The sequence below is a fragment of the Limulus polyphemus genome, unplaced genomic scaffold (genome assembly GCF_000517525.1).
Source record: "Limulus polyphemus unplaced genomic scaffold, Limulus_polyphemus-2.1.2 Scaffold77, whole genome shotgun sequence".
NCBI classification, from domain to species: Eukaryota; Metazoa; Arthropoda; class Merostomata; order Xiphosura; family Limulidae; genus Limulus; species Limulus polyphemus.
In genome coordinates this window covers 647,630-661,443 of record NW_013665687.1, presented here as the reverse complement: position 1 = coordinate 661,443, position 13,814 = coordinate 647,630, and the positions used below count along the sequence as shown (strand labels likewise).

General features: G+C 31.3%; 1 protein-coding gene across 5 annotated transcripts in view; it reads left to right on the top strand.

The window, feature by feature from the left end:
- The window catches only part of LOC106467053 (glutamate [NMDA] receptor subunit 1-like), a 127,079-nt gene extending 121,548 nt beyond the window's left edge, over positions 1–5,531 (top strand). For 2 of the 5 annotated variants that reach the window (XM_022395705.1, XM_022395718.1), the window contains one exon: positions 4,690–5,531. In XM_022395705.1, coding sequence (XP_022251413.1) covers positions 4,690–5,070 — 381 coding nt within the window. In that variant the 3' untranslated portion in view covers positions 5,071–5,531. Of the gene's footprint in view, positions 1–2,117; positions 3,180–4,689 lie in introns of those variants that run through there. The other 3 variants (XR_002612440.1, XM_022395714.1, XM_022395709.1) reach the window with 3 other exon arrangements.
- The last annotated feature ends 8,283 nt before the right edge of the window (positions 5,532–13,814 follow it).

Genomic DNA, 13,814 nt, shown 5'->3' with positions numbered 1-13,814 from the left:
TTTACCAACGAATAGTGGGATTGACCGTCACATTATAACGCTGAAAGGGCGAGTCTGTTTGGTGGGATGGGGATTCAAACCAGCGACCCTCAGATTGCAAGTCCAGCGCCCTAACCACCTGGCCATGCCAGACCGAACTGGATTGTGTAAAAATTAACTGAAGGAGTAATTTATATATTTTTATCACACTGGATTTGCCTTTTCATAGCTATAATACCACATCACTAATTCCTATAATCCTTTAATTGTTTTAGTAGTGCATTACACTTACATTAAAACATTATTTATTTATGGATTAAAAATAATTTTGTATATCATATATTAGAAAAAATTGACAGCAGGTAAAATGTGTTTATAACACAATTTGATTTAAATGACATATCAGTTAGAAATAACCCTAACATATGCTGAACTGAATTTGCAAATAACTAAATCAAAACAGAAGAAGAGAGATTTTTTACAATATATTTACCATTTAAGATGCATTGTTTATATTACGGAAAGTAGATATAGCTATATCATTAGTTATATACCATCATGCCTTATAATATTGTAATATTTCTTAAACAGTTAATACATATATCAGTACCATATGACAGTAGAAAGGCTACACTAATATACTTCCCATACTTTAGTTCACCTCTGAGTAGGTAATATGTAAAATCTTTGTGCGCCCCTCCCCCTTCTTCGATGGACTTTAATAGTATTTCAACACAAGTAAAATATAAACCTTTAAATTTAAGCTATCACATAGAAGTCTTTGCTTATTTTTGTTTAATTTTCTCAACGTCGTTGGTATTTTTATTTTTTTATATTCAAAGAATAGAGTTTTACATGGGCTAAGCCTATTCTGTAGAAGCTGGAAAATACAGCATTTTGCGTTATAAATGTCTTTTCAATTTGATATCACATTATAACATTGTAGGTACATCTTTTATAATGTAAAATATTTAACTTATAAATTATCAGCATTGTACATATAGGAAAGAGACGTAAAATATGGGTCACAAATTGTAGAGTAGGAACGTAAGGATGTATGTTAATAAAGCGTGTAGTATTACGTCACAGTAAAATTTTTAACAGTTGATTTCACATCATTCTCTACTGCCCTAATACACATTACTACTAAATGTTAACCTTTGTTTAATGTTCTCAACGTCGTTGGCATTTTTATTTTTAATATTCAAATAATACAGTTTTACATGAGCTAAGCCTACTCTGTAGAAGCTGGAAAATACAGCAATTTGCGTTACATTTATACTGAAGTATTTTCAGTTTTATATCACATTATAACATCGTAGGTATATCTTTTAGGAGTGAAAATGCACGTGCTCGAGCTCATAATGTCAGGCTTGCTCGACTTGAGAATATCGGTTAAATACTGTAAATGGTGTATTCCCATCGCCATATGAGTTCTATTAGACACGACTTCTGCTCTGATGCATTTTATTGTTCTGTTCCCACTGTAGCTAGGTAACGATTGTTCTATATGTATGTGCGACGTTAGTTGTTTCAGATCTAATTGTTTAACGAAAATAATGAAAGTAAAGAACTGATATCGTTTTGTGCTCTCTTTTCTCGGGTGTTGCATTTATCATATTTGTTGTATTTTTTAATATCGTATTGTCCTTAATTAACGCCCCCTATTTTTATAAAGCTTTCCGTGTGTGACAACAATAGTAATCCAACATATAATCCACTTTTATTACTGCAATTTTGATTTGAAAAAAAATATAAGAAAAACAAATACACACACACACATTTATTAGCATTGAAATCAACAAATCAGATGTGAAAAATAGAATCCGGAACTGTACAAATACTATAATTATCACACACTTCCTTTGCAGTTTGAAACGTCCCTGGGAGCATTAATTAAGGACAATACGGTATATTAAAATAAACATATTTATATTTATGACTCTGTTAATTAATTATTATTATTATTTTCCCCTCTGACTTCTGTCGCTATTGGTACTGATTTCATTGAACTAATTTCTAACAAATCCAATCCTTCTATAATGCAAATTACCAAAACATCTGAATAACACTCTTGGATACTTAATGGCATATAATTACACTGAAATTAACTGTCTTTTGACTGTAAAATTCTTAAGGAAGATGAACCACACCCCATACCTTTTGTCCCACCCCCTTCTCCTTTCCTGACAAACGAACGCTCTCCATCCCCCATTATTGCAAGACCTTTAGCTAAAGACAGCCTACAGGAAACAAGACAAAAGTCCCCTTATCGTTACTCAGAGTTGTGGAAGCGACAATCTGAACTAGGTAGGGTTCTACTTTCTTTATTTTTTTATACTTTCAGTGTTACTTTGTTCTTGGTATAAACATTGTCGTTATTTAATTTTATGTTAATTTATTTAATAGATTTACGTTATTCAAATTTTACTTTTTTTGCATTTCAGCATTTACCTTTGTTTTTATGTTTTCACATTTAGGTTACCACGGTAATTATTCGTTACTTAACTTTAGTAGCTCTAGGGGATATGATTTTGAAAGCTCCGCTGTTCTAATTCAAAGCACAGCAAAACAAAACCAGTGAAACTGATCGACATGCTTATCATTTAAAACCACGAGGAGTTATTTCCCATAGATCCTTCATTTTATTGAACGACCAACTGCGCTAGCTCCAACTGGTTATAAGTATTTACTTCCCTTTATGTCGCTGATCTGTTCCATTTCACAACATGGATGTCATTTTTTCACACAGAGTTTTAATTGTGAATATCAAGGGAACCACATTAATCACTTTGTTTAATTAAAGGTGCTAACTGCGATAAAACAATGTTATTATATAACAAACCGTATTCTTATACATATATGTTCATTTATTTTAAGTCGAAAATGATCGCACAGTGACTAAAAATGTCGAGCAATTGAGCTCAAAATTAGAGAAATAGCTGAACTACTTGATAAGCTGTACAAATTTCACTTCGCAAACGGGAAGCTAGCATGAAAAACTTCTGTCGAAAGAAGAGAGTTTCGACTTTCAATTTTTAAATTTCACGGTTTTAAATTATATGTACAAATAGCTGTCACTATATATGTATACCGTGTGACAGTTACGTATATCTTACTGCCATCAATTATAAATGCCATTGTCACATCTAGGAGATTTAGCTTAGTCCTAAATCCATATACTAAATTAATAATGAAAAACAGGCAACGTAAATATAAATATATAAAATACAATTTTTCGTAAACATTGTAATTAATAACGTTAATAAAACTAACTTTAAAGAAAGACGGAATATGTCATTACTTGAACTTAACTTATTTAAAATAAACACCGCCGTACTATACGTCCCTCTAAAGAACCAGTAATTGTATAAGTTTAAAATACAAGCACACGCACAAAAAGTCTCAGAATCATTTGTTATTGTTTAATTTCCCAGAAAATGTCTAAGGGGTAAAACATTGTGAATATGTGAAAGTCATTAATATAGTTTTAAGGTTTTCTCACTAGAAACTATTATCGAGATTATTTTATCTTATGTGAATACTTCTTTTCAACAAGTATATAATAACGAATTTTGTTTTTAACGTTCCAGTTCGAAATGTTAACTTGGAGATAGAACTCGAAATCTAATTTTGGAAATATGATGCAATAATATAGATTCTGTTTTCCAACATAAAAAAAAGCGAGCGTTGCACGACTACCGGAAGGACACAAAAGTATAAAGTGTAAAAAACAAACTGAAAAGGTCATAACTTAGCACAAATAATTTACAAAACAGCACCACAGAAAGTAAGAGGCTCACCGAAGAATCGGCGTGCTAAAAATATTATTTTTTATATTTTCTGTGATTATTATCTTTATTTGTCTAGAAAACTTTCCCGTCCTTCCATATTTTGATTCCTTACTGTATAATTGAGTACTCAGTTGGTTGTGCCACGCTTTTTTTTTTTTTGCAAACGAATGCTCGAAATTTCTATCACATGCCCACTCTACCCCGTGGGAGGCTCGCCTGCAATATCGTTGACTTGGTGAGCATTAATATTTATATACTTTTGCATAAATTCACTAGAATTTCTTGTCAAAAATATTATTATAAAAAATGGTATTTTTAGAAAATAATCAGAATATAAGCAAAATACACTCGGCAACGCCTTGGCTCATGGTAAGGATCGTTTTATTTCTGTCTGTTAAATCTTTTGCTGTTAAGTCGTGTATCTAACATGTCAATTTATATGTGAAAGAAATTAGAGTTACTATTTCTCCTTTTATAAATATTCAAATATACCAGTTCAGTTTAATGAAAAAACAGCACATTTCTATATCAGTACAAATAAAGAGTATGCATAGATGCCATGAACATCGTTGCTAGGGATGTGTGTAAAGTGTGTATGTTACAGTGCACATCGTTGTTATGAGTGTATGGAAACGGGGAACTCGTTGCTAGGTGTTTGTATAACTAGTTACATTATATATGTATGTTCGCTATCATAAATGTACAGAAAACAACATTTTAAGTTGTGATAAAGCTTAGTATTTTTTAATTGAACTTTTGGAGTAAATAATTATCAAATAATTTAAACTTGTTCATTTTCATGCACGTTATTTATGCAGTAAGAAAACACCACCTGTTTGTTTTGATAATAACTAAACGCTAACTTAAAAGAAATCAAAATTAAAGTTTATTATATAATTGTTGTACCTTTTAACAGAAACGTAAGACGCTTCGTGCAACATTACATGCTCAGAAACGACTCAAAGCCAATGGTATGGAAGCTTTAACCTTAGAAAAACGAATGCCGAGGTACACCGGAGGTCTTCTTTTTCCTGGAGCAATAGCGTCCATCAGCTCTCATGTGGATCCTCCACCGCCACCTCCACCACCCAGAGCCATGCCTCCCATAGAAACGCCTTCAACTCCTCCCACTCCATTGAGCTCGGATATTGATCCTGATTTCCACAATATCCCTCCCCCACCCCCTCCACCAGCTGCTTCCCCTTTGGTGAGAATGCGAGGCTCCAGAGTAGCCTATTCTTTTCGTGGAGATCCGGGGTTCTTGAATAGTAGAAATTCTTACGATATTCCTGTATAATTAGGAAATCTTGCTTTTGGAGGATTGTGTTAATAAGTAATCGGGTTGGAACCCTTCTTGAAGAGAACAGACATAACAGAAGTTTCTTGGAGGTGCCTCAACACATCTCTCCCAAAGTCTCATTTGTAGAAATCGTCAACTAGATAATAGGTAGTAGCAGTTAGTGGCATGTGTTTGTTTGCTGCTGTAGTTTTGTATTTGCTGCAAAAACCATGCATCTCGGAAATGGAAGTTTTCCTGGTCGCTGTTGTTGTAAACTGTACTTTGAGAACTCACGCTGCTCACTTAAAGAGTGCCAAACCGTCAGATATGTCAAATGCACGAGGTCATATTACAAGTTGAATAACCACGAATCTTGTGCCAAACACACACGGGTAGCATTGGAAATATTTAGTAGTTGATAAAATGTGAAAATAGTTAATTTTTTTTTAGATACAGTAAAGTTCAGTGTAACTGGAAAACGTTCGTTTTAAGTTTTAAATGTTGTTTTGTCTTTCAAATAATAATACAGGCCTCTCAACCTATACAGAGGGAAAATTGTTGTTGAAACTCATATACATATACACATAAAACAGCGGGAGGGGGTCGATCCCTTCTATGAAAGAAATGTTTCAGAAATCAAAGAGTTTCGGATACACATTTTGGATATTTCTCCACCCTGTTACCTGACAGGTTTGGTTTAAAACTGTGATCCTTCAGCTACATTTAACATTTAAATTGGTTCAATAATATTATATTTGTTGGACATTTGATGGATTCAGTTCTCGAAATCATATTAATAATAAATAATTAACAAATAATAATACAGGCTTCTCAAGCTATACAGAGGGAAAATTGTTGTTGAAACTCATATACATATACACATAAAACAGCGGGAGGGGGTCGATCCCTTCTATGAGCGAAATGTTTCAGAAATCAAAGAGTTTCGGATACACATTTTGGATATTTCTCCACCCTGTTACCCGACAGGTTTGGTTTAAAATTGTGATCCTTCAGCTACATTTAACATTTAAATTGGTTCAATAATATTATATTTATTGGACATTTGATGGATTCAGTTCTCGAAATCATACTGGAAAACCTTTGAGTTTACACATGCAAAAAGAAAATCAAGAAATCGCTTTTGCAATTCCTTTATTGACAAATACGTGTAAAACGACTCATACCGGTTTTGACATATTTTTTACAGCACTCGCGGTCTTCTTCACAGAATCAACTTCATAATTTGGTATATTTTGACTTATTTATTACTTTAATAATTCTCGTTTGCAAACGAAATAAGCTGGAGCTAAAACAATAAACTAACTTTATGTTTCCATTGGCTTATAGACAAGTTCTAAAGTGTGGCAGCATTTGTAACTGTAGGGGCGGATCATTTTCTCCGCATGCAGAAAAATATTAAAAAAAATATAGTGAGATTTTACTTATATGTGTTGTTATACACAAAGTTACACAATGGGCTCTCTGAGCTCTGCCCACCGCGATGTCTAAGCCCGATTTTTAGCGCTAAACGTTCTCGAACCTACTACTGAGCCACCGGAGAACAATAGAACGAGACGACAGTGAAATGCATGTGACGTATGTTGAATTGGTGTGAGCTAGGAAGTCTGAGTTTCACTGTTTATGCACTTAATACAAAAGTAAACGCAAATATAATAATTAGAAAAGTTATTGGGTAACAAAAGGTTATACGATACGCTAAATTTGAAATACTTTGTTTAATATATTTCTATTGACAGACTTTAGCATACTCGCGAAAAAAGAAACAGTTTGTGTCTACTATCTATTTTCCGATATAATTTTCTCCCAGGCAAAATTAATCGTTATTTAGAGTTTTCGTTTGTGAGGGGTTTTAATTCTAAAATTATGATACTATAATGTATATGAATATATTTCACCGTAACTATAAGCTATAACATCAAGCAGTAAAGAAGTTTACTATTATTGATACAAAAATATAATTTCTTAACACCACGATTCGATCCTTTCGAGTACATAGAGGCGCAATTTTTGGCATTAAAAACATGTAACGCATACATTATTTACCCAAAGAGTAAATTTTCGAATATATTAAGTAACTAAGTATTTCTACAGCTTGTAAGCTTATGGGGATATTATTTGTTTTTGTAGGAAGTATTAAGGAGAATTACTAAGTCTTTTATGTAAAATATATTCTTTTCTGTTATTATAATTTAGATAAACATTTAATTATTTTGTATTTTAGTTAGTAACTTAAAGTTATTTTTAATGTTTTTTATTTATGGGTATTTTTAATAAGAATGTTTGGTAAAGTGTTTTTTCTCTTCTTCTCCCTCATTTCAATATAGAGATAAAACTGTTATAAGAAAGGCACAAAGTTTTTGACGTAGTAATATAAACGTAAATTTTGTAACGATATCAACCCTAATCCTCAACCACGTAGTCGATCAGTAAGATGGATGTTGTTCCCAGGTATTGGAGAGGATTTAGATAACATAAAATTGACACAAAATTTATAAAGAAACTACTTTATTACTCTAACAGTTTTCAAGACAAGACTAGTTTCGGCTTTAGGCCTCGGTGACAATTAAGTGAATAAATATTTCAGTTTTGAAAAAAAAGTTAAAGGTTCACTATTTTTCAATAATACTTTTCTGCAATACTGAGTATTGCAGAATTTATGCGCAGTTAACGTTTACTTTTTTTTTTAACGATACTTTTTTTTGCAATACTCAGTGATATTGCGCAGTTAAGATTCACACTTTTTCAACAATACTTTTCTCTAATACTGAGTATTATTGCGCAGCTAACGCTCACTAATCACGATCCAGTTACTGGATGATATTAAAAGCAAGATTGGCAGTTTTGAAATATATTAATGGTACACGCATACATGAAATTCTTCTCTGACTCTTATGTAAACTCATAAATAAATATAGTTAAAAGCAACAACCTTTCACGGTTTACACAATCAAAAAACCCATAAAATAAAAAGATTTTTATTGTGTAAACAAGAACGTTTGTTGTTTTAAATAATACGTATAAATAGTCTAAAAGCTGATTAATTTTTTATTTATTTTATTAAAGATATTCTATTAATTCTACTTAATTCATTACTATCTGTGTTGATCTGAACATAAATATATATATAATTATTTATTTACATTAAGGACAGTTTTTTTTTGCATTACACTTACTGAAAATAAGATTTTGGGCCTTAAAAATAGTTTTTCCACACTGAAATTCTTAACGGTCTCTACAAAAGACAAACTCTAATAGGTTAAAGGCCATGTTTGTTTAATTATTTTTTCATTCAAATAAAGATACTGTTATTTGTCTGCCAACTGATTTTTTGAAACTATTTCTCTAGTGAAAAGAATGTTAGCCACAATTTCATTGTATTGGTCACCCAGAGTGTAATGTGAACCAAAAAGTTTGCATTTATCCTTAAATTATTTCATAACGCCTTTCATTTATCAATCGACATATCTTTTAGAGTACTTTATATAAAAAAAAATTAACGTACATTTACATTTTAAAGAGTTGGCGTTTCATATGTACACATACTTTTCTACTTTGTCATGCTGAACTATATTAATAGAGCATTAATTAATAATAACGCTTTTTAAAGCGCATTAGGATTACATTACACTTAAGTAAAACTTGGGAATGTCAACTAGTAAACTATTGTATGTCTGACTTTAGTTTTATTAAGTTAAGCAGCTGTAAAGTGCAAATTAAAATTGTTCAATTTCGAAAACGTAAAATGTTTACCTTATGGGTAAGCTAATCCTAGTATAGTACAAGTAACATTGGAGACTCATGAAGGTTGTAGGGATAATTGCTATGTAACATCTTGTAAAATTATATGTATTCTACTTCCATTTACACAAATGTTCAGAATACCGTTTAATAGAGCATTTCGTTACAGAGTTACTGTTTTATGTCACCCAGTAATTTTCTCGTACATTATTGAATATTAAGATTTTTTTCAGTTATGAAATAAGACTTCACTTAGTAGCTACGTGATGTGGGACTCAGACCTAAACTAATCGTGACATATATTTCTGTTACGGATTTTCAGGATAAAGTATTTTCACTATAAATTTTTGTGAAATGTCTGTCAGAACACAAAGAAGATCGCTACTTTGTGTAAGTAATATAACAAAAAGACAAAATGTTCTGTATTCGCAATTGTCACCTGGAAGAAATGGCCATTACTTATTGAAGGCATGTAGTTTGCAAAACCATTATGGTCTATAAGCTCCAAAAGGATTATTGTAATAATGATACGTAAGTATCAAAATATTACTTGATCTATGTAGTCATATTCTTTAAACACCGAAAGAACATTTGTAGGAGTCAAAGTCGGGCATTTTTTTAATGATCAAGTATCTTGATATAATTTCATCTTAATTCCAGCCCTAAGTAAAACGAGACACTATTATAATTATTAATATTATGCCATAAATAACTGATAGCTGTTATATAACGAAATTATAAGGTTTAGTAAAATAAGGCCAAAGGTTAAAGACTATATTGAATTGCTTTTATGAATGCCAAGTTTTTCACTGCAGAACTCAACTTTTTAGAGACATTAAACCAATGTCCTTTATAGCATTTATAGCATTGAACATTTTCGAGCATTGTGTTTTAATAGCTAAATACATTATTGCTGGGCTTTTTTTTTTCTACAAGTAGGGCATAAGTAACTTAAACCACAATGTATTGTTATATTTTATAGAACTGTATACCATACGTTTATAAATGTAGCTACAGTCACAAATTCATATCTCGAAAGAGAAACGTTGAAAAACACTGTAAAAATGTGTTAGAATTTGTAATGAAAAAAATCTTTCTATGTTTATTTATAGAAATATGTTGTGCTCAATCTCAGAATGGGGTCATTGACCGAAAGAAATTGCCATTTTTTTTTTTCGATTTGAGCATGTCAAAACGATATAAGACTGAAATGAAATGTTATCTTGTTGTTTATACAAGTTGTTTTGTTCAGACTGCTGAAATGTAAAACACTAAACAAGCAAAGGCAGTAGTAAGTTTATGACTTTACAACACTAAAATTCGAGGCTCGATTCCTCGCGACGGACACAGCAGTTAGCCAAATGTCGCTTTGCTATTAGACAAACAAAGCAAAGATCGAGACAGAAATCTGAGATAGTTGCTTCATTTCTTGTGTGAAAAGACTTCAACAAATTTCAATTTAAGAATTAAAGTATTTCCAAGTACACTCGCACAAATATCAAAATAGCGTATGATTTCGGTCTTTTTGACACCCTCACATCACGAAGTGGTAACATCTTACGGTCAATGGCCGAATCTTGAGATTGAGCGTTACACACACACACATACACATATTTAATAAATTTTTATTTTATTTTAATCAAAAGTTCTTTCAAAATGATATTTTTATAATTATGTGAAATATACACTTATAAATCTGAGACCCTGTAAATAAACGTAAAATTGGACTTTATATTGAAATAGGTTATGAAACGAAAAAGTTTATATTTAAAAATGACCAAACGTAATAAAAGCAGTGGAATAAAATCTGGAAACTGAAATATGTTATAGGTTAATATATCGTCTTCCTATTGATAATCTTGGTAATCATGATAAAATAATAGCTTTGCAGTCACTTATATTTTGACAACATAAGTTAAGGAGCTTAAAGTGACAACCATCAAGTCGCCAGCCTTGAGGATGATACGGTAACCTTCTGATAAACCAGTAAGTTTTCTCATTTCTCAGACATGTACTGTTCAGAGTTATAAAAGGCAGTTAAAAATATTCAATTTTTAAACGGTAGAAGATATTTCAAAGCACTTAACAGTCAGACGCCATATTATTAATCACATGACTAACCATTATTGCTGAGGTGTCGTGCCGATGCACTGGTATTTTGAAAGAGTGTGATTCGCCGCGATCTAAGGTTGTGTGTGTATATAGCAAAAACGTTAGTTGAAAAAATAATGACAGTTAGATAAATCGAATTTTAAACAAAATATTGAACTTTATATTATTTAATGTGAATAATTTTTTAAGAGGCTGCACATGTTCATCTACATGTTAAAAGCGTAAAGATTTTTCTCTATAAAGGTAATTACATGTCATAATAAAAAGATCATTTTTCGTTCCTATTTAGATTGAATTAAATCGGTTTGAAGATGTGGAAACAGATTATATGAGTAAGCTCATCATACTAATCAGTAAAAGTATGGCTAATTAGTTAGTTAGAGAATTCATAAACATTTTAGCCTAACGAGCGCTTAGAATAAAACAACGACATGTAATTTCCTTTTTTACTCCTCGAATAGTAATACCTATAGTAGTTTTACTTAAGTTTCATAAATATCTATAGTTTGCTAGAGCGCATCTTGAACAATAGGAATATTGTTTGAAAAAGTTCTTAGATGACACTTTGTACTGTGCAATATACATATTTAATTTTTGTAACTTTCTGAAATATTTTGCTTACATAAAAATACAGTAGAATTTTAAGTACACTTTTGGAATGTCTCATTAGTAATTAGCGGAAAACTGGGATGAGTACTCATTAAAATCGTTACTCAAAGTCTTAAAACATCAATGACAGACTTTAACTGTATTCTCATTAGATCGATAATGAAAATTTCTGAAAAGATCTAAAAGGCACATAAAATATCTCTAAAGTAACAAATGTATTTGTAAAGTAATGGCCGATTGTCACATACTTTACCATCATTAAATCAAGTTGCTTTATTTAATATCGGCCTAAGCATCTGTGCCAGAAAAGCTGACGTTCTTCAGCCTATAACCCTGTTAAACTGAGAAAGCCTTATTGAAGCTAATTATTATTTATTGTATATAAATGTTTTCTTACTTAACAATGTGAATTTCCTTGATAAATGGAAACTTATCTCAACGATAACTGTTTCTATATTTTTAACTCATGAAACAGTGTTTTGATTATACTGATGAGTGTGTGTGTGATCTACTATTACATGTAAAATACAGAAACATTACCATAGTTACTTGCCGTGTATATGTCCCCAAAAAAGATACTTATTTTAATTCATAAATTATAAGTTGAATAAGGCTGATAAAAAATAGTCTTACTATATATGCATCCCAAACAATTCGATGAATTTAGAAGTCATTGTAGGCTTACGGAAATAAAGTTTTAGCATTACTGATAAGAGATTTCCATCCTTTACAAAACAAATAGTTTGGTCATTAAAGGTATTGTAAAATTGTGATTAAAAATTGTATTTTGTGTTGCTGTTTTCTCTCAGAGATTAGAAAAAAAAAGACTTGACAAAATTGGATTAAGCTTTACTTTTTTGACGGGAGTGTTTAACTGCTCATGAAAAAATGTTTCGTTATCGCACATTCCATCTGTATTGGGTGTTTGTGCACTGAGAGCAGTTTTGCAGACTGCTTAGTATGTGTAATGTTTTAGTACTGCATGCCGATTTAGAATCACGTTACATTGCAATTCTGTATTGAAAGTATATAACGTGTTTGTTACAAACTTGTAGAGATCATTGTTTGTAGTGGTCGGCATCAGATCCACAGAAGAAATAAATAGCTGGAAATTCTTCTCTTTGAGTTCATAACTTTTTTCTTATATTTAACCACTTTTACACATTCATTCCCAAGCTGAGATCTACTTGCAGCTACGTCAAGTAATGGAAAGATAAATTGCACAGGAATAATGTTATAAACTTTTTCATTGTCGTTTACATTTCACAGACTTCAGTACGATAACATTATTATTTTTTATCTCAAGTTTCCCGTGTAATGAAATTTCCATCCGTTCTTAATCTTCAAATTACCGACTTGTTTTTTCAATCATTCACAACCGTTTGTTCCCACATATTGCATCATATTAAGTAATTATATGTTTTTGACAGTTACAGTGCTCATTATAAAGAACTGACCAAACGAGAATTGGTTGAAATCGCTAATCTTTCTTCGCAATACACAGAGGGCACTAACAGTAATTAGTAGAATTAATTGGAAAATATATCGTATTTTTGTTTCCTTTTTTTGTGTGAATCGTATGTTATTAGGGACCCTGTAATCAACGAATTCAGGGTCCATAAGAAATTTATTAAATAAATAGTTTAGGAGAATATTAAAAAACAACCTCGAGCTAAAGAAAAATTGCTTAAAATATTTTCTGTTAACATTGGGTTATATTATATATCTATTTTACTAGTTAATATTCAGATTAAATTTCTCTGATGATTTTTCTCTCACCATTTTAAACCTGAACGGCACCTTAGGGCACGTAAACAAAACGGCAAGATTAGAGATCCCTAGGACACAGTACAGATGTCCCCAATTTTGAACAAAAACTTTGCCCAGTTATTTGAATCGAATAACGGAATTTACTGTCACTCGTATAATTTGTTAAGAATACAAAATGTTTTAACCATACAAAATGTTTTAACCATTTATCATCTCCATCCGTATATTTACGCCAATTACGGTAATGGAAAAAAAAAACCTTTCATGGGTGATAAAGAGTTAAGAAGAAAAAAAATTGTTTGCTCTTACACCTAGCATGTATAAGATAATTTATACTGTATTAATTTAAGTTTTCTCGTAATATACTTGAAGAAAATACATTATATGTTCACAGGACTGTAGGAATAAACAACTTTATACTCAGTGCTCTAGAAACAGTTGTCCTAAACCTAAAGCAGTACAGAGTTGGTATTCAACACGTAACTATTCTAGTCAGCTACAATGACTCACTA